The sequence below is a fragment of the Etheostoma cragini genome, chromosome 1, assembly GCF_013103735.1.
Source record: "Etheostoma cragini isolate CJK2018 chromosome 1, CSU_Ecrag_1.0, whole genome shotgun sequence".
Taxonomy (NCBI): Eukaryota; Metazoa; Chordata; class Actinopteri; order Perciformes; family Percidae; genus Etheostoma; species Etheostoma cragini.
The window spans coordinates 9,765,813-9,785,978 of record NC_048407.1 but is presented as its reverse complement, the minus strand read 5'-3'; the positions used below and the strand labels follow the sequence as shown (position 1 = coordinate 9,785,978).

The 20,166-nt window shown below is 39.0% G+C and overlaps 1 protein-coding gene across 3 annotated transcripts in view; it reads left to right on the top strand.

The window, feature by feature from the left end:
• The window catches only part of tspan4a (tetraspanin 4a), a 132,426-nt gene that overhangs the window by 90,078 nt on the left and 22,182 nt on the right, over window positions 1–20,166 (top strand). For all 3 annotated transcript variants that reach the window (XM_034881376.1, XM_034881386.1, XM_034881366.1), the window contains one exon: window positions 2,824–2,898. In XM_034881376.1, coding sequence (XP_034737267.1) covers window positions 2,824–2,898 — 75 coding nt within the window. The remainder of the gene's footprint in view (window positions 1–2,823; window positions 2,899–20,166) is intronic.

The following is a 20,166-nucleotide window of genomic DNA, read 5'->3' as shown; positions in this document are numbered from 1 at the left end:
TCTTAACACTGAGAGGAAAAAGATAGCTGGTCAAGAAATATCCCAAAAAGACAAAATGGCTCAGATTGCAACTTGTATTTATTTTTCTAAATCTGTCTCCGTACTGTCTCTCGTCTGGTTTCTCATTCCATATTTTTAAAACTCTTTAAAATCTTGTTTTGGTTGCAGAACTGTGGTGCATAATAATACAACGTCAAATAGTATGACTTGGTAGAACCTTCAGAATGTCAAATATTCAGAGTGAAGAAAACTGTTGTGCCTCTTCAGTTGTTAAAAGGGATCTCAACATTGAATTTTCTCAAATCCACAGTGGAGCAATTTCTTCAGTTTTAAATAAACCCCTAACAATCCCCCCAAATTGGAGTTACCAGGAATTTCACTCAACACAAGAGCATAAGATTCAGACAATGAAGCCTGACAGAACAATATAAATTGATTTCAAATGGCTATTTAAGAGCACCTCATCAAAAGAGCTTGAGTGAGTCAAATACACCGTGGGCTACATGCTGTTACCTACTCGCTCTCTCACCTTCCAGCGTTGCCCTGTTTAGTGATTCATTCATGCAGCTTCTTCCAAAAAAGACCTCATGGGGCAACTGACAGCCCTGGTTGATGCCTTGTGAACTAGCAAACACTCGCATCCTCTGTATACATGGAGGACTTGTAGCCACGATGTCTTTAAAAAAAAAAAACATCTCCACTTTAAAATTAGTTTTGGAACCTCTGAGATGGTTTGCGCATGTCTCATTCTTTGTGCCTCACCCTAAAAAAATAAAATAAACACAAAGACTAAGTCAGCTATGCCTGCAGCTCTGTGAGGCTACTTATGCACAGCGGTGCTTTGAGCTAAATGGTAATGTCAAAAGTCCTAAATTGCCCGAAACCAGCATAAGGGATTCAGTCGGGACATTCAAGTTATCCTGGATGAATTTAGCTTTGACTTGGTTGCACAAAAGCAGGTTAAATTAAACCCAGCCAAGTAACCATAGAGATTTATTCTTTGCGGCTAGCCTGGTCCAGAGCAGGCTAACAGCCAGGCTAAGATTAATCCTGGAGTCTCGTGTGTTAAATCAGCTGCTGCTCTGATCCCAAATAAACGTGTTTAACAGTTATTCTGTTGTCTTCTGCATGTGTTCTTCTTTATTTTTATTAACATGAATTATTAAACAAATATACCTGCGTTTCTTGTATTTAATTATTTGCTAGCAAAACTTAAATAAAGTAATGCCTTCTGGGAATTTCAAGACAGAATTGAATGGTTGTTGGAAGTTGGAGCCTATGGTTGGGAGACATCAGGCCACTGTTGACCAATAAAAAAATAATTGACATGTCTATGTTTCGGTGCAGTTTATAGCATGGCAGTTTACATTCATCATCACTGGGGCTATCAAAAGTCCTTTTGGTGCGTCCAAAGTTTTATCTGCGAGTTGCTCGACCCCTTTCAGCCTCCCCGCTGGTGGGCCGCTGTTGGGTGGAAATGACAGGGCCGTTTTTTGTTCCCAGTCCGTCACTGCTCCCAGTTAATACTGCCTTGTACTGACAGATGGAGAAAGAGTTATCTAGCTGATGGGATCTTACCTAGCTACTGAGCATGTGCGACTCCCAACATAGATAGTACAGAAGTCAGATGTCTCATTCCGCCGCTAAACAAGTGAGATGTCTCACTCAGTAGCTAAAACAGAGACCCAAACCCTCAGGGTGAAAACAGGATCTGCAGCAATGTGCATTACAACTAAAATATGGCATTTGAAAATGAAACCATGTAAACCTATTCTGGTATAACCTCAAAACAATTATGAACCAGAAAATGAGCATAATATGGGCGCTTTAATTACCCAAATCAAATTAAGGCAACATCCAAAACCCATGTAATACCATGTCCTATCAACGTGGTTCCTATATTTTATATTTATGGGGTGGTGGTTGCAATTGGAGTTTGCATCTTCTCTCCGTGTTAAATTGGGTTTCCTCCGGGAGCTCCGCTTTTATCCCGGTATTTATGTGTTTCCCAGACATGCATGTAACTAGGACTACAGTTGATAATTAGGCGACTGACTAACACTGGCACACTTACAGTCACAATTATCTGTACCAATTTCCATGGCAGTCCACCCAGTGGTTTCCGAGATAATTCAGTCTGAACCAATCCAAAATGCAGCACATTCTCTGTAGATGTATTTGTCTAAAGACGCAGTAGATAATCTGCCATTTCATCAGATCTTTTTTTATCACCCACTGGAACATTATACCATTGTTTCTCAAATGATTCCCCCCCTCCCTGGTTTAGACAGTCACTCCCATGTGTGGGAGACATGTCCCTAGCAGAGTGGTTGATGATTGAGCTCGTAATTGTTCTAAGCACTCACACAGGCTCACGGGAAGAAGTTGTATCACCCATCAAGTAGCTCCCAGAGAAGACTGGTGGGTGGGGACTGGGGAGGAATGAAATGTGGCTTCTTTTAAAACTCAAAAGTGGATAGAGGAAAACTGTTTATCACTTCTCCCAGTCTGTCCTACTTGCTATGATTGTCCCACCACATCCACTCTCTCTGCTCTCTTGACCTGTCAGTTAGAAATATTGATGCTGAACCATGGACAGCTTCTCTTCAGTCATCCTTACTTTGCCAACTCCTTCTCCTTGACACTATGGTCATTTCATTGTCCTTTATTATCCCCCCATTCACACTCTTCGGTGCCTGCGGTGCATTAACCCTTCTTTTCAAGTTGTACTTCATTCTTCTCGTTATTCTCCCTTGTTTTTGTGTGCCACTCACTGGTAAGTGTGTTAAATAACTCCTCTCTCTTCCCTTTGTGCATCCACAGTTCTTCATCCTCCTCCTGCTCATCTTCTTCCTGGAGATTCTTTCTATCATGCTTTTCTTCATCTACCAAGACGAGGTAAGACAGCTAAATTGCACTCAACATGTAATATCCTGTGGATTCACCACCTGAACAAGAAAAGAGGCTGCGACAAAGCCCTCCATACGTCATGCAGAATGCTTATGATTCAGATTGAAGCTGGCAAACAAAATGACGCAGCAGCGATGTTTTGAAATTTATACAAGCAGTGTTGTTTGCTGGTTCAGAAAAGAGCTTGCCTGCTGACATTATCTATCCACAAAGGTTGAATAAAACTGTCTGAGATTCTTTCTGATATGGTTTATGCATACACTTCACACATCATCATCTATCTCTGGGACACAACCGAAAAAAATACACTGTCAACAATTTCCTTTCCTTGTTAATAAATCTTCATTTATCTCAGCTCATCCATTTTGGATAATTTCCCCTGTAAATTAATAAGTCAGGCAAGACAAAATAAGCAGATGTGCTGTCCCTCTCCCTATTTTAAATCCTTTCACATTTCAGCTAAGGGAAATTGTTAAATTTAATCCATCTTAATTAAGGGTTTGAGTGCTGTGATTTGGATTTGGGGCGAAATCTTAAAGTATATGTTATTGTTACATGGTTTTGCAAATATTAAACGCTAAGACTCTGGAGTAGACAGTGATAATGTGTCTTCTAGTGTGACCATGAACATCTATCACACACATAACAGCAAACATCTTGACAATGGGTATCAGTTGCACTATGGTGAGAGTTTTAGTAGATTAGTGGGGCACTGGAGGGAATTGCATTCCCAGAAGAAGTCTGGATTGATGATACGGTTGAGTCGAACATGTTAAAATATGGTCCAAGTGCATTCTAAAATAAATAAAAATAAAAAAACTCTACTTCAAGTCCCCTTGAAGATTACAGTATGTACAAGGTATAATGCAGAGCTGTTGTTGCCACTGTCAGAGGACCAATGACTATTCAAGTAATCAATAAATAATACAGTTGAATTCTTAACAAGATTTTGAACTTATTGCAATAGAATCAAAAGTCCATAGCATTTATTGTTGTATTTGAATCAAATAGCTTGGTAAATTAAACTTCAGGCAACATGGCAAACAGCAACAGTAAACGGTGTGGCGGCTGTGCTCAGCTCAGTGGTGGAGCGGTCGCCTGTTGTCTGAAGGCTGGTGGTTCGATCTTGCAGTCCCAAGTCAAAGCGTCCTTGGGCAAGACACTGAACCCCCGATGTGCCATTGGAGTGTAAATGTGTGTGAGTGTTTATCTGATGAGCAGGTGGCACCTTGTACGGCAGCCTTGGCCACAGTGCTGAATGTGTGAATGGTGAGACATTGACAAAGACCACAGTGTGTGAAAGTGTGTGAATGGTAAGACATTGAAGAAGACAAAAACAAAGGACATTTACACGATTCTAACAAAACATTGATTTTTTTGGCACCTATAGCCCATTGCGCATCACCCCAAGCCTGTAAACATAGAAGCCTCAATAAAGAGAAGGGAGAGCATTACAGAGCCGGGGAGCACTTTGTTTTATACAGTCTATGTTAAAAACTCACAGAAGAAAGTAGTAGCGTTTTAAATCGATTAAAACATTTTGATCGTGAACAGCGTGAATCGAAATCGCGATTTTGGATTAGATTAGTCGTGCAGGCCTATCTGTAATGAGATCAAATGATAAAATGAACTGAAAAAATCTGCAGGGGCAAAATATTTCATTTAGTGTACATTATATTGGACGCCCTATAGAGGCACTTGAAAACGAACTTGAAAATGGAGACCCATCATAAATCATTGGCAATTTCAAACCACTTGCGTTACATTATTCATGTGTTGGGACAGAGAACGTTATCCCTGACGTCTTAGGCAGAGGCCAATCGTGACTCTAATGCCTTTGTGCTCTTTGATAAATAACAACCTAGTTTGATATTTCCCCTATTTTCTGTCTAAATTGTATGTGCAACCATAGACCTTGGACCTGTATGTTCTTTGTAAAAAACATTTTTTTATTTGTTTTTCTAATTCCTCCATGACTACATAATAGCCAAATGTTTGATATTTCCATGTATGTCTTTGGTGGTGTAACACAATGAGTATTTTTGGAGTGCTGCATTTTGGCTTTCAGCCAAACACTGATCTCTTTAGCTTTTATTGAATGTTGTCTTTTTGTCATGCCTCACCTCTCTCTTAGTATCTGTGTGGCCTGATGTTCAGTGCACCCCATTATTCAACCACTGAATAATTCAGTTTTAAGTACCCAGGAGGCAATTAGTGACAGAACACAGTACAAAAAAAAAAAACTAAAGAGTTAGTGATAGGGTTGTAGATGTTCTGCATAGCTGGTTCACCGCAGGACATTGCTTACGTTAAACAATGGGTGGCCATTACCAGTTCTGTAATTTGTTTAAAACAGCTAGTGAATTTTTGTAAATTGTTGAAGGAGAAGATGAAACCTGTACAGTATAATATATTAAAGTATATTTAACAACAATGGTCACTTTATTTTGTAAAGGACTTGACATTTGTACAATGAATTTGAAAAATCGCCATTGGTCTTACCTTCATCAATTAAGCGTGCATGGGTTTTTAAATACAAATGGTGTTGTTAACCCAAGTAATAGGAATTATTCTTGGATTACAGTTTACTATAATACTAATAATAGTAAATCTAATTAGTAAGGCACTTCATATTAACGCAAATCCCCCAATTATCTGCATTGTACAAAACAGTCCACTCTTTGCATCTACCCTGCAGCTTTCTTGACCGTCATTTCCACAAGATTGGTGATCCCCCCCCTTCCGCTGCGTGGCCAAGACAACACAACTTTTTGAGTGCAGCACCCGGTTACTCATAGTGCACTGCCTTTATTAAAGAAAATAGTGTATGTACGGAGGTACATGATTTAAGACTCAGATTGTTTTGAATGATATGAAAACCAAAAGGATCTGTGTCTACTCTCTACATTGTACCTCATTAAGAGCAGGAATTGTTGTTCCATGTTTTGGGCAGAAACCACCTCTAAGTGGATTCATTCTTTGATGCTCGTTGCTGTTGTGTGTAACATTCATCTCATTAGTTCAGAGAAGACAACAAACCCAAAAGGGGAATGATGGCTGTTCATTTGGAGTTATTCCTCATGCATGTGATGAAGAGATTAACTGAAAATAGTTTCACATTTGACAAATCTTTTGATGATGATGAACATGTATTCTTTTATAAATCATGGTACTTTACTCCCTTCTCCATGATAAATTTGCTGCTTATATTAACTAAACATTTTAGTATCATCGGAGATTCTGGCCTTAGTATTCCTTGTTTTGGGGTTTTGCGTACTTTGCTGTGACTTTTGTCTAACTCCAGTAATATCAGGCAGTGCCTAAATGTCACGGTGACATCAAAAACACTTTAAAAGCAAACTCAAAATATGTCTTGACTCTGATAACATAGTTAAGTTTTCGCATTGTTTTCAACAGCTTCAAAATAAAAGGTAACTTTTATTTTTCTGGCACTGTACTTTGGATAATGGATACATATACTTAGTAGGTTAAAGACTGTAATACTTCTTTCCACACAAATATACAGGACCCATATTTTAAGAGATCCTTGTCAGAGTTACTATGGTTTTTATCTTCTTGTGTCCCATGGGTTTTAGAGCTCTACTTTATCTCTTATTATCATCAGGATCTGCTGCTTTGTCCCTCCTCTGGCACCATGGGAACACCGTAGAAGCAGCCCTGCAGTTGAGCACAAGCCAATGCTCCAGTGTACAAGCGCCTTCCATATGCCATAACTTAAACAGAGTGTAGCAGTAGGGGCATGATGATGAACTCCATGCCAGGCTTCAGGGATGGTCACGCTCAGTGGTCCAGTTTATTACAGCGGCTTAAGACCTGATAAAATGCTCTGTGACGCAGCTGGAAGCTACTTCAAACACACCTGAAACAGTCAACATTTGTTTCACTTTGCTGGTCACTAAGGATGATGAAAAGTTCCTAGGAGGTTAACTTTAGTGGAGCCACTGGGTTTCAAAGTGTCTGAGTCAATAAAAATGAGTCTTACTCAGCGGCGTGATATCAAAATTGTATGGATGGGTGTTTTATATACCGCATCAGCGTGGGTTTACAACCTTGTACACTTGGCTTTATTATCACCTCAAGGAAAAATTTCTCTGACAAACAAAGAGCAATGACAGCAGAAAACCAGCATTATTTTAAGGTTTGAACAATTATCATTTGTATTGATACAATTTGTGGCAGTAGTTGCAGAAGTAAGAGTAGTATAATTGTAGTAGAGAAGGTGATCTCTTGACGAGAGTCTAAAGGTCTCTGTATTGACAACCAGTGAATCATGAAGTCTTAAGAGCTCAGTCCTCTTAAGTGTACTTAAGTAGTTCATTGACTGATTCTTTGCATATGTATGCTAGTCTTTGTTAACATTTGCATATGCATTTACCGATCTGTATTGAATTAGCTATTTAACATCAAGTTTAGTTGCATTTTTCCTATAGTAATTGTTATAAGTATAGTTCAGTTAGTTAACTTGAACAGAGCATTGTGTACAAGTCAAAAGTCATATCCCTAAAGCTAATATAAAAAAAACTGTTATGTCAATGGGGAAGCCCCCCCCCCTACAAAGTAACTAACTACTTCCTAATAATACCAATACAATTGCTTCATAGCTGGATAGCAGAAGAGCAAAAAATTAGCAGACAAGGAATGTGAAGACAAAACAACAAGAAAATGTTCAGCACAGCCAGCAGCCTAACCGCCTCACAGCCTCGTAGCCAAGCTCCCAAAAACCAAATGAACCTAGTCAAGACATAAATTCACAACATGCATGTTAGCACAAACTATTATGGAAGAACTTGAATTCTTTTCTGACCAGCTTTTTAAAATGAGTTGGGAAGCCTAACCTTACTTTTAATATTATTAAATAAGGAAAATTGGTCTCCCCTGGTCCTAAAAGGGTCATAAAGCCATTTAAGAGAACATCCTTGTTTTATGAATGAAGAGCTGAAGAGTTGAATCCTGCATGCTGTGTGTGTGTAAACCAATCAGTGGCAGTCATCCCTGCAAACCACCCAGATTCCCATACTTTCAGAAAATACATCCCTTTAATCAGGGAATTTGGGAGGGAATTTAGTCCCTGTGCTCAAAGTGCTACAAGTTTCTTAGAAGGTTCCTAGTTCCGGGTGGATTGAGCAGCTTTAGCCAACTCTTCAATAATAGCTACCATGTTACCGGTTTGCTCTCCAAAACACAGGAGCACCCATTAGCTCCACAACTAATCACTACTTATGTCACCAAGCCTTTTGTGGTGTGACTGGAGAATATAGTTGCATTCATGACAAAAATTAAGCAAATGTTTGCTTGGCTTTGCTAAATGTGTTATTTTATGATCCATAAATTGTATTTAAAAGCTATTTATATACATATGTTACGTTTGGTTTATGCAGTGTATGGGGTGACCTCACCAGAAACTCTTTAGTGTTTTCGCCTTCGGTTTTCTCTCTTCTCCTCTCTGTTTAGCACAGCCAAAGGCCATAAAGCGTAATGTTCTTTACTCAAGTTGAAACATTTTTAACTTCAACAGATGCTTCCACCTTTCAAATTTAATCAAAGCAACACGACAGGCTAGCCTGTTTGTGAAATGCTACATGAGCAACAGTGGTGTAGGAGCACGGTTGGGCATGTAAAGGCCCTGCGGTGTTTTCACTTACAGCTAATTAGACCTCTGCTCAGGTTGAGTGTGGGCAGGGCTTTTTAATATAATAGGCTACTCTTACTACACTTTTAAATAATGAATATATGTAATTTTCAAATAACCGATCTCAAGGAATAAAACACTGGCGGTGGTATTTGTAGCAGTAAATGTACCTTTTGGTAGTAGACTATTGGATTCATTTACTGATCAAACTGCCTGCAGGGATGTTAAGTAGAGAACAGTGGAATGAAACCAGCTAATCTTAAAGTCTGACACTCAATAGGAACAGTTCAAGTGATAGAAATAATTGGCCTTTCTTGCTTTAGCTCCTTTAAAATTTACCCCTGAGGTGCATATAAAGCAATTATGCAACCATATTGATAGGACTTGGAGTCTGTCATATAAATGATTCACACCCAGATCAATAACTGAAAGGCTGTGTTTGCATGCTCTGATTTTAAAGGCCTATTATGCTGGAATCCTTTATATTGCAAAAGATGCATAAACAGTGCCTTCTGTGTACTATGATTATAAATGTTTTACTCATCCTGTTAAAAATCACTGTTATAAGCCAAATATGAATAGCTCACCTCAGAAGACATCAACCAAACAGATTAATGTTTAATTTAAAATGTCTATACCTGAGACTTCTGCTTGTTTGCAATCCCTAAGTTCAAACACCCATTGCAACAAATGCCCTGTAGCAAAAAGGTTTGTTGGGTTCAAATTTAAAGAAAAAGTCTGCTCTCATCTTCTCTCAAACTGCTTTGTGTCATCAGTCTGTGATTTACAGTATTCTCTGCTTTTTGTCAACTTGCTTCATCTACTTCTACAAAAAAGTCTACTAAAGTCAAATCAGAGAACAGATGTGAAAGGTGGATATTACAATTAGATTAAGGAGAGAAGAGAAACATTGTCGTATGAATGAGAATTTCTAGTCAAAAGCTGTGACCCCACATGGCTCTTTCTAGAGTTCTGTGGTCTCAGGGGGAGACGCATCTGGCAGAGCAAATGAAACAAGAGTTGGCAGATTTGTTTGGTTTCCAGGCTAGTGGTTTGTCCTATCTATGCTTAAACACACTATGATGCACAAATCTGGATAATGATGTTGGTTTTCCTTTTTCTTTATTTTCAGTATTTCTTATGTTTCTGTACATATTTGTAGCTTAGGACAATAGCTTATTTCCAGGGGCGTCGGACTGGGAGGAAAAAAGGGAACTGAATACTCAGGGCCATCATGTGAGGAATCATGTGAGGAATATGTGTGCATATTTTCTACGCACACATAGAAAATACCTTTCTGCAGTGCCCAAAATGTTGTGTTACGTCCCTGCTTATCTTAATGTCTTGTCTTATAAATGCAAATTGAAAATCTCAAAAATTTTGAGTTTCTCTCAATCGCTAGTTTTAAGTCTTCTACAGGACATCATGATGTTAACTTTGTAAATAAAGTCCCATTTAGACTATTTTAGAATTGATGATAAAACAGGGAATGTTTGAGGGGCATGGCTACACGGCAACCTGTCAATAACGATAGAGGCTTAGCGATGTGTATCCATGGACCGGTGCACATTAAAATAGGTGTGAACCTGTTATGGGCTGCTGTCCATGTTGTTGTTTTAAACCTTCACACTCTCACATTGTTTTTTCACTTCATCAAAGTGGATTTGAACACTTTGCTTGCCTAAAACAATCCCCCAGAGACCGTGGATCTTGGCCCAATGTGGGGTGTCCGTTCCATTGTTGTCCCGCTCCCCAGAGATTGCGGATTAATTCCCGGCATGTCACTTGTCGTTGTCCCTGTGTTCTTTTCCAAAACCCAACCTCCATATAGCTACTTCCCATTAGGTGCTGATCACCACAAAATAAAACTAGATGATTGTGTCCGTGAACATGAATCAATAGATACAAAATATCCTGCCAGTTTCACAAATTGCATTGAGAACGGCCACAACTTTTGACATTAGTGCTGCCTGATCTCGGCCACCAGATGACGCCCGAGCGGAGCCAAGCACTTAGCTCCGCCCACATTAAGCCCAACCTCGGTCAGCGTAAACACGATTATTTTTGATTGAACATTTCAGAATCTTGGCTTCTGGTAAATGGAAACAAGAAAAACCTGTTGGTATTCTACTGTAGTACCATGTCAGTACTCAGGTATTTCATTGGGGAAAAAATGTTTGAAATGTTTTGTGGATGCACCCTGGTATGTCCTTTGGACTTCTCTGACATGAAAGAGTGTTCACAGATCATGTGGTTTTAAATCTGCTTTAGGACAGCATGACCGCTCCGTAACTCTCTTCTGCCAACCTTCTCATAGAAACGAAACAGAAAAAGCCATCAAACCATGACCTTCATTTCTGAGTGTACCTACAGTGTGGTTTATCCTGCTAGGATCATTTGTTTTCAGGTCAATGCAGCATGAGGTATTTCCTCTACAGCTCAGTGGTTGGCGGTTAGCCTGTCATGGTCGCAGCCATGGAGGTGATTTCCTATCTGCTTGTGTGCTTTGGGATGAGTCAAGGTGAGGTAGTAGTGCTGTAAAAATGAAGTCATAAAGAGCTATGGAGAGGTTGGATCCCAAAAGACCTCATCCACTAACCCAAAAGGGTACAAGAGCTGTTAAAATGAGTCATGGCTACTACCGCATCTAGAACAGCAGACGCGGTGGCCATGTATTTTGTTCTGATGGCGCCATTTGAAAATCTTTACAAATGCCCCCTGTTAAAGCTCAGTAACACTTTATCTTAGCCCTAGCCATTGTTATAAGCCAATTTAAACACAATTAATCAAATGTCTAGATACACTAATACACTAAAATGTACGTAGTTCTAATCAGAGACAATTAAACTCAGAACCTTTACACCTGCTAAGCTCTACAGAGCCACAAACATGACTGTAGACAGTCTGGTTTTGTAACAGAGTATAAGCATTTGCTCTGTTTAGCTTCCCTACTGTGTTATAATTTTTTCATTAACTTTTCATACACAGGTTACAATGGTTCATAAGTTTTCATTTTTTTAAATAAGTAAAATGTCCTTATATCTGCTTACAGCCTACAATATTTGTCAAACGATTTTTATTACTTGATACATAACTATGAATATTAAATAGTGCAGTTGTAGTGAGTGTTGCTTTATCTTTGGGGATCTTTCATGCATATCTGAACAAAGATCTGTCCTCACTGTCTTACTGCTGCGTAAATGACTGTTTCATTCTGTTAGTTTAAAAAACAAAATCCATATTTTCAGTGAGAAGAGGTCTCATGGCAAATTCTGTTGACATGCATCATTTCTCCGGAGAACCACGATCTGTTTTTTCCGTCACTCTCACTCTCACATCACAATATTTACTTCTTGACGCTGTTCCACTGCTGTTAAAGTAATTTAAAATAATATGATAAGGAGAAGCAAATGGAAAAGGTATCCACTGCAGATGAAGTGCAACCACTCATGTGCTAAAGCAAACTACAAGCATCATATATTTAAAAACGCAGACGTACAACACGTGACACTTTCTAAAATCCTATTTCAAGCCCGATAGCTCCACTTTTTCCACATCATTACTGTTCCTGCATTAGCTGTCAAAACCTTTTAGCTTGTCAAGATATCAAAGTGCAGCACCTCTGTCTGAATACATTCCAAGCCTGAGACATTTCATGTAGACTGGGAGAAAATGCAATTAGATAAACACCCCTGGCTAATCACATTGCTAAAATACACCCACATCAGGGCAATGTTAATATGAGAGTCAAATTGACATGATCAGCAAACAGACGTTGTTTGTGTCTGTGAATAAATGTGAAAATGCAGTGTGCTGTTTGCGAGCTGCAGATAATGTTGAAGAATTGCAAAGACGGTAATTATAAAAACTTTAAATTGCAATTTGGCAAAGTTCCTGATAATACTGTATGAAGAAACACAAGAGCAAACATGTCACCACTCCTATAAAAACACACACCAACAACATAATATTGCACAGGACTTTCACCCCAGAGACCAGGAATTATGTCCCGTGTTAGTTGTTTCATTTCCCTGTTGTTTTTTCGCCAACACAACCGTCCCATTGTTGTCCCGCCCCCTCCAGAGACCCTGGATCGTGTCCCGGCGTGAACATTTGAATCAACATGAACACATTACCTCAGCCCTAAACAGTGAGAAACTGAACCCAAATTGGTAATGCTTTAGATTACAACCCGCAAATTACAGTGCAATGATTTAGTCCATTAGGATTTCATGTTTTAATAGCAGGTCTATGTGAAAACAAAAAAAACCCAGTTTCTGACCTTATAACTTACTGTATACAGCCAAGGGTGTAGGTTTGGTTCCAGAAGTCACGGTAACACACAACATTAAACCAATAATACATTGGTGTTTTTGCAATTTGGTGCCCCTACAGTTTTTGGAGTGGTACACGACGCTTTGACCATTTAGTGTTTGTGCTGGCTGATTTCAAGTCACTCCAGCCGCTAACTAAATTTCACTCTCCTCCCGGCGTTGTCTCCTAGTGCCGGGGAGTGAGGTGGCAGGATGTGCTAGCTAGCTAAAGTTGACTTTTGTAACAGATGAGTAGAATTAATCTGAAGTTGACGGTGGAAAACAATAGCCTGTACGCACTAAGAATACAGAGATAGCTTCTTCTTCTAGCTAGCTTGTGGTGCACTTCTCCTGGGAGAAATGGGAACCGCCATTTGGGCGCGGCGTCAAAATGAGAGTCACAATTCTCCCTATTGCAAGTCAGTGTAGCATCAAAATGATTTTCTAAGCACTCACTTTAAAAGGTAAACAAGTTGCATAATGTTGCTTTAAATCATACTTAGTTTGATAGAGACCTGATATTTTATAGATGATATTGCACATACATCTTAAATACAAATAACTATTATTTTAACATCTTTTTAAGAGAATATTATCCCCCAAAAATTGAATAAAATAATGTTATACACTAAAAACAAGCAATGTTGACTGTTTGAAATAGGAAGCCCAGAGCGCTCTTCCTCGTTAAAGTCCTATGTTTTGTTGACCCATCAATCCAGCCAGACCTTCTCCCTACAAAGACATTTTTTTGGCTCTATAAGAATTTCAGAGGGCTTTGTGACTTGAAAGTAAACGTACGGTATGTCCTGTTGAGGCACTTGATGAAGCGACTGATACTGTCACTCTTCCTGGTGGGAGGTCTCTTCATATCATTACCAGCTGGATACTTTTGAGCTGCCAAAGCATTCAAAATGTGTGAAAAAGCTGCATTACTACAGTGTTCATCCTTCCTACACTCCTAACAGTGTAGTTTACAGTTTGTATTTCACTCCCCATCTGTGCATAATATTTACACTGTAGTTTGAGGGCAATAATCCGTAGCATTACCCACAAATTAAATTGTAATTTCACTTCTCAGTGGAAAAAAATAGCTTTTGACCACCTTTTGCTCCTCTTGCTTAAAACTACTTGGTCTTATATATCTGCTTCTTAACTTTGTCTTCTGTCTTCTCCTTTTCATTCTGGTGCATAAATCTGATGAAACAGCACCAGTTGAGGGGTTAAAAGGATATAAATGAAATACAAAGAAAGCTCATTGCAAAGGTTAAACCCCTCTGACAGAAGTGTCAAACATTAGCCTCGGCTGAACATGTCATGAGGCTTTACAGGTTCTAAAACTGACAGGCTGGGATTGGACTTCTGTTGAAAACATCACAATGGAAATGAAGTTTAAATTTAGCTGCTCTGGATCCAATGAGTTAAGTGAAGTTGAATTGAAAATGATGTGATTAATAATGTTTGTCTGCCGGATGTAAAATAGTTTGGGCAAATTTGTGCAGATTTTTCCATTTACAAAGTCACACAATTATCTTTCAAGACTTTTAAACTTTGAATTATGTTTGAAATGAAATCCATTACTGGGAATGAGAAGCAGATGATCATGTACAAACAAGTTCCTATTCACTTTCACAGTTCATCATACGTTCAGGGTTCAGATCTGTACAGTAGCCACCACCAAGAACACCAAGTCCTCAGTATTGTTTTTGGGAATTTGGGGAGTTTATTTTTGGGGGACAATAAATAAGTGAATACAAAATGAGTTTACTTTAATAAAAATACAGGGATTTGTATGTCTCTACCATATTTATATTCCAGGAGAAGGCTTTGAAACATTAGGGAAATGTGTACCAGTCAAATTAATTTACAAACTGGGAAAATATAACTACATTTAATCATTTTGTAAAGTTTTTAGTTGCTTGTTTAAAATCTCTAGTTAGGGGAAACTGTGACCTCAGTATTCCTTGAATCCTGGCTGTGGTTTGTCTGTTTCTCTCCAAAATGAATTATTCATCTGGTACTGTAGCATTTTTTGTCAATCACAACTCAGTCAAGCCAGCTGACAAAGACAAAGAGAGGCCAACTGCAACCTAGGAGAACTTGTGAATCTACACTTGCTATCTTCTTCATTACTGTTCATACTTTATTTTAACAATGTTTACGGCTGTACCTCAGGAGGTAGAGCAGTCATCCACTAATCAGAAGGTTGGTGGTTCAATCCCTGGGCCCCTGCCTGCAACATGTGTACCGCTTCTTGTGAGCAGATAGCACCATAATAATAATAATACATGTTCCTACGTAAAACAAGATCAGTATAAAAACAACAATAACAACTAGAGATACATATTCAGATATTCAAACAGGTGTTGCAAAACAGCATAGAAACAGCCTCTGCTGTGGGTAATGGGTAAATGCTGGCTCGTAAAGCATTTTGAGTGGTGTCTAAGACTAGAAAAATCCTATATAACAAATGAATAAAAGAGTGAGTTCAGGTAGTCAACTCCAGACAGTCACTTTACTAAGATGACTCATGCTTTTCATTGCAACATACAGTATATCCAAAGTACTTTTTCAGCTATGCTGTCCTTTTTTGCTGCTGTTGCTTCTGCTGTTCATACAGAATTTCAAAACGCCAATAAGCAAAAGTAGGCTCGCTTTCTACATTTCCCTATAGGGGGGAAGTTATTATCTTTTAATGGCCTTGCCTCTCCCTGCTTGACGCTTTCTTATGAGGAGCTCCGAAGACTAGACGCCGAATACAGTATGTAGGATGTACAAGACTAGACGCCAAATATCTAGGCTGTGCATATACCACATAAAAGCCTATTCCACTTAAATTGTCTGACTAAACTACAGAGAAGGAGCAGATGAGAGGTGATCAATCCTCAGAAAAAGGATCAAAATACTGTGATGTAAAATGGTTCAGGGCAGAATAAAGGCATCAGATGCCAGCTTCAGAAAAATTACCTGTTGTTGTCAATAGCTACAGGCAACAGCTTTTAAGAGTATTTCAGTTACAAAATAGTTTCATACTTCACTTTCTTTGAAGCATCAGCATGAAAAGATCAGGCCATGAAAACACAAGGATCTCTGTGTTGAAATCCAGGTTTCTGTTTTTATCTAAAATCCATCAGCTTACTACTACCTTGATTAAAGATGTTTAACCTTACTGATGTGATTCTGCTTGTTCAGTCCCCCCCCCCCGGTTGTGTCATTGATTGTCTACTCACATGGTTTACCAAGTGTTAATCAGGAACTGATTAGAAGCAGCAGATAGAAATCTGGGATTGTAATTGATTTTCCCCAGCTAAGCACAAAGATTAGTCACTTAAAGGGGGATGCTACACAGTTTAAATTATTCACGAATGTTATTACTGTGCCCCTGGTCAGAATAAAAAGTCAGACACAAGCCTTGAATTTGTAACTTGGTTGTCCCATTCATTATCTGAGTTGCACTGCCAGATTTCACATCCCACTTTCCAAATTTAAGTGTTAGTTCTTGAGCTTCAAAGAAGAGTTGTCTAAGTTCACAGTTATTGACCGATCTGTCCTGAGGCATAGGAATAACATGTAGAATCTTCAGAAGGGTGGCATTCCCCTATAACACTTCTTGGAAATGCAGTGCAATACTTCCGAAGACTTAAGCTCAAGCCGGGGGAAATAAAGCGCATGCAAGTCAGACCATAGAGTATGGAACTGTATGTCTGCTGTCAAATTGCCCTTGAAAAAACCCTGAATGTGGTCCAAATTGAGTTGGAGTCCGGGGAATGTAATCTGGGCTCCCTCGGACGAAGGATAAAATGAAAGTATTTGCGGGAAACCAGTCTTTCCCAGGGCACCCAATAAATGAGGAAGACGGTTCTGTACATTCTGATAGTACAGAAACGACAGGGTGACTCAATTACACATGACGTTTTGTATCAAACATTTAATACAACCATGATTTGAGATGATCCTGCTGTGCAAAGCCGCTGAAGTGATCAATTCACAACTTGAAGGCAGCAATTTAATCTAAAATCCTCCATTTTTGAGTCAGTAAAGTAATTGTAGGAGAGGAAGTAGGGCATGTTTTCTGCAGTTTGAAATTGAAATGATATGTCTATGGACATCTGCGGGGAATATGATCACCAACCTTTCCTCTTTTTTAATGCTTTCATCAATTTTACTATATCTCTGATTTGGTCTTCCCCGTACATTTATGAGACATGTTGGTAATAGATATCACTGTTTGGAAAGAGCAAGTAAATTGAGTCATTTTTCCTCTCATTATATGCTCCCCTCTAAAATCTATTTTTTGTGTTTCTTTCCAACATAATGTCCTTTTTCCTGGGCTGTCAGAGATGGAAAGCTCCCTTTCTCTGCTTGCTATGTTGTTATCTCGAGTCCGGGACTCATATAACCACTTCATCTGCCCCACAATGCATTTCCTTTTACTTTCTACCCTTCATCACTCTCTCTCTTTCTCCCTGTTTACGTTTGTCCTTCACTCACTCTCTTTACCACTTCTATTCTTTTTAAATCCACATTTCTCTATCTGTTTTTTCTCTACTCTCCATATTCATCTCTTTTTTGTGATCACGTTTTTTTGGTTACTTTTATCTACAAATATTAACATGTACAAACAATTACAAACAACACACTGAGACAGGGAACGCAACCAAGAGCCAAAAAACACAGAGAGGAAAGCTGGGAGGGAGGAAGACAAAACAACACATGCAGAAAACAAAACACAAACACAAACACACAGACAGACAGACAGACAGACAGACAGACAGACAGACAGACAGACACGGGACCAATCCCATGCGCAGGTTAAAGCCTAGCACAACCTACAGCCCGGACTTCAAAGAGCCAGTGATGCTCAACCAAGTGTCCAGGGACCTTTCCGGCGCTCCATGGATACGCGCCTTCAACAGTTCCATGTACACGACATCCAAGAGGGCAAGGGTCCATGCACGGATAGACATTTAATGAGTTGGCTTCCAACGGGTTGCAATCATCGTCTCAGCAGCTGTAAGTCCAGCAAACACATCTTGTTTTTGAGCTTTAGAGAGCTGGAAGGCTGACAGGTCATTCAGAATCAAACATTTAAAGTAACAGGCACAGTAAAATTAATCAAGGCAGAGATTTTGGATGCAAAATGGTTCCAGAACTGACCAACAGGAGAGCACTCCCAGAACATGTGAAGACATCTGCCTTGTACTTTAATTGGGATCCATATACATCTCTTATCTCTCCTTGTATCCGCGCAATATAAATAATTGATGGCCCATCTTTGACTCGCCTGCTGTAGTTAAAGGTCGACTGAAGTCCTGGGGACAACATCAGTACTGAGCTTAATTTACAGCCTTGGCTTAGGCAGTGTGCTTGCCACACTTTCACAAGAGTCAGTTTTTACTATAATGACCTACTAAGATTTGAATAAAAAGTATTTTTCTTTTTCTTTTCTTCTTTTTTGTATAAGCACAGCTTCAAAGGAATTCATCCAATCCACTCACATGGGACAAATGGGCTCCCTGTGCTAGATTCCTACATCTGACAGCTTGCATGTGGCCTTGTGCCAGAGTTGGGATGTCATGCAGCAGCTTATAGGCGTGATTCTCAAAATGGGGTCTGTGGCATTCTGCCAGTGAGTCAGTGAAAAGTTTTTAGATTCCTTCATTTAAATTATCATCATATACAAATTTGTAATTCATAAAAAAAAGCCTTGATAGTTAAAGTAACTAACATCATAGAAGTGTTAAATTATTCCAAGATACATATACCGTGCACGAAGGGGTCCCTGGTATATTCTCTATCTTGTAAGGGCTCCTTGGCTAAAAAAAGGATTGGTAACATCTGTCCTATTGTTGATTTATGTTTTATGCAGCTTTGAAAAACTTACGTATCATACATACAGTATTATCAAATATTTTACTATAAACAACTCTACCACAGTGTAAAATCCTCTTAAAAAATGTTAAAAAGTCTTTACAAATTCAGTAAAAATTTGTGACGGGTAGCTTAATCTATAATGATCATAATAATCATTTAGTAACTTATATTTTGTACTAATAACCTGAATGTGTAATGCTGTCAAAGAAATGTAGTGGAGTATAAGTATAAAGTAATGTTAAAATGGAAATACTCAAGTAAAGTACAAGTATCTCAAAAGTGTTCTTATGTAGTGTACTTTTTTTAAATTTATTTTTAATTTAACCTTTATTTAACAAGGAAGTCCTTTGAGATTGAAATCTCTTTTCCCAGGGAGACCTGGCCAAGACAGCACACCATTTACAATATAAACAATACAGCATGGACAAAATCACACATAGAGGAAAGAACAGGTCACATGTGGCAGTTGCATTTTTGAATTACATGGCATTTTAACATGGCCGGAAATTCATTTAATGGGACTTGAGTAAATGTACTCACATTCCACCAGTGGTTTTAGGCTCAGCGGTCTGGCATGGGGACATCTCTGCAGTATTACGAGTGGTAAATATAAGCTGAACATATGGTTCCCCACGGCATGGGGCACATTTTACCCCACAGCCCCTAGTTTATTAAAACTGCTTCACACATACCTGCAGGTATTCACGACCTTTAATATATAATAATGACTGGAAAAAAACATTTTTCCCAGTGAAAATGTCATCATTCATGTCACTTCCTGTGGGAATCAGAGGTGATAAAGTGGGGCTAGATTTTGCTAACAGAGTTTTCCAGTTGGTGACGTGTTGTTGAAACTGTAGTTTGATGTACGCAGCTTTGGTTCACTGAGAATATTTTAATGACAGTAAACTGTTTATTGTGGACAACTGCCTCTGCCAAGAAATATATACGAAGACATAACATGTTTTAAATTATTCACAAATGGGGCTATGTATAATCTTATCTTATCTTTGTCCTGCCCCGTTCGTTGTCCTGCAGATAACTGAAACAACCACCTGTCGATTTGCTGGTTGTATGCTCACATAAGAAAACAGCAGCAAATCTTTGTTATTGTGGCCTCCATGTTTCCACACACCTGATGCTACAGGCTACACCCAACAGGTGGTGACAGTCATGCAACAAGTTGTTATGCCAAAGGCCAATATAAGAGAAGAAGACAACCATCCCAATCATGTGAACGCTGTCACATGATATTCCCAGGTGGCATAAACGCACAATTAAATACATCGAGGGCTTGAACGCACCATTAAAAACATCTGCAACATACAGGTAAACATCACCTCTTGTGGTGGATATCACATTTCTTGCTTAAAGGTCCAATATGTAATACTTCCAAAAATGACCCCGATGCATCATCAGATA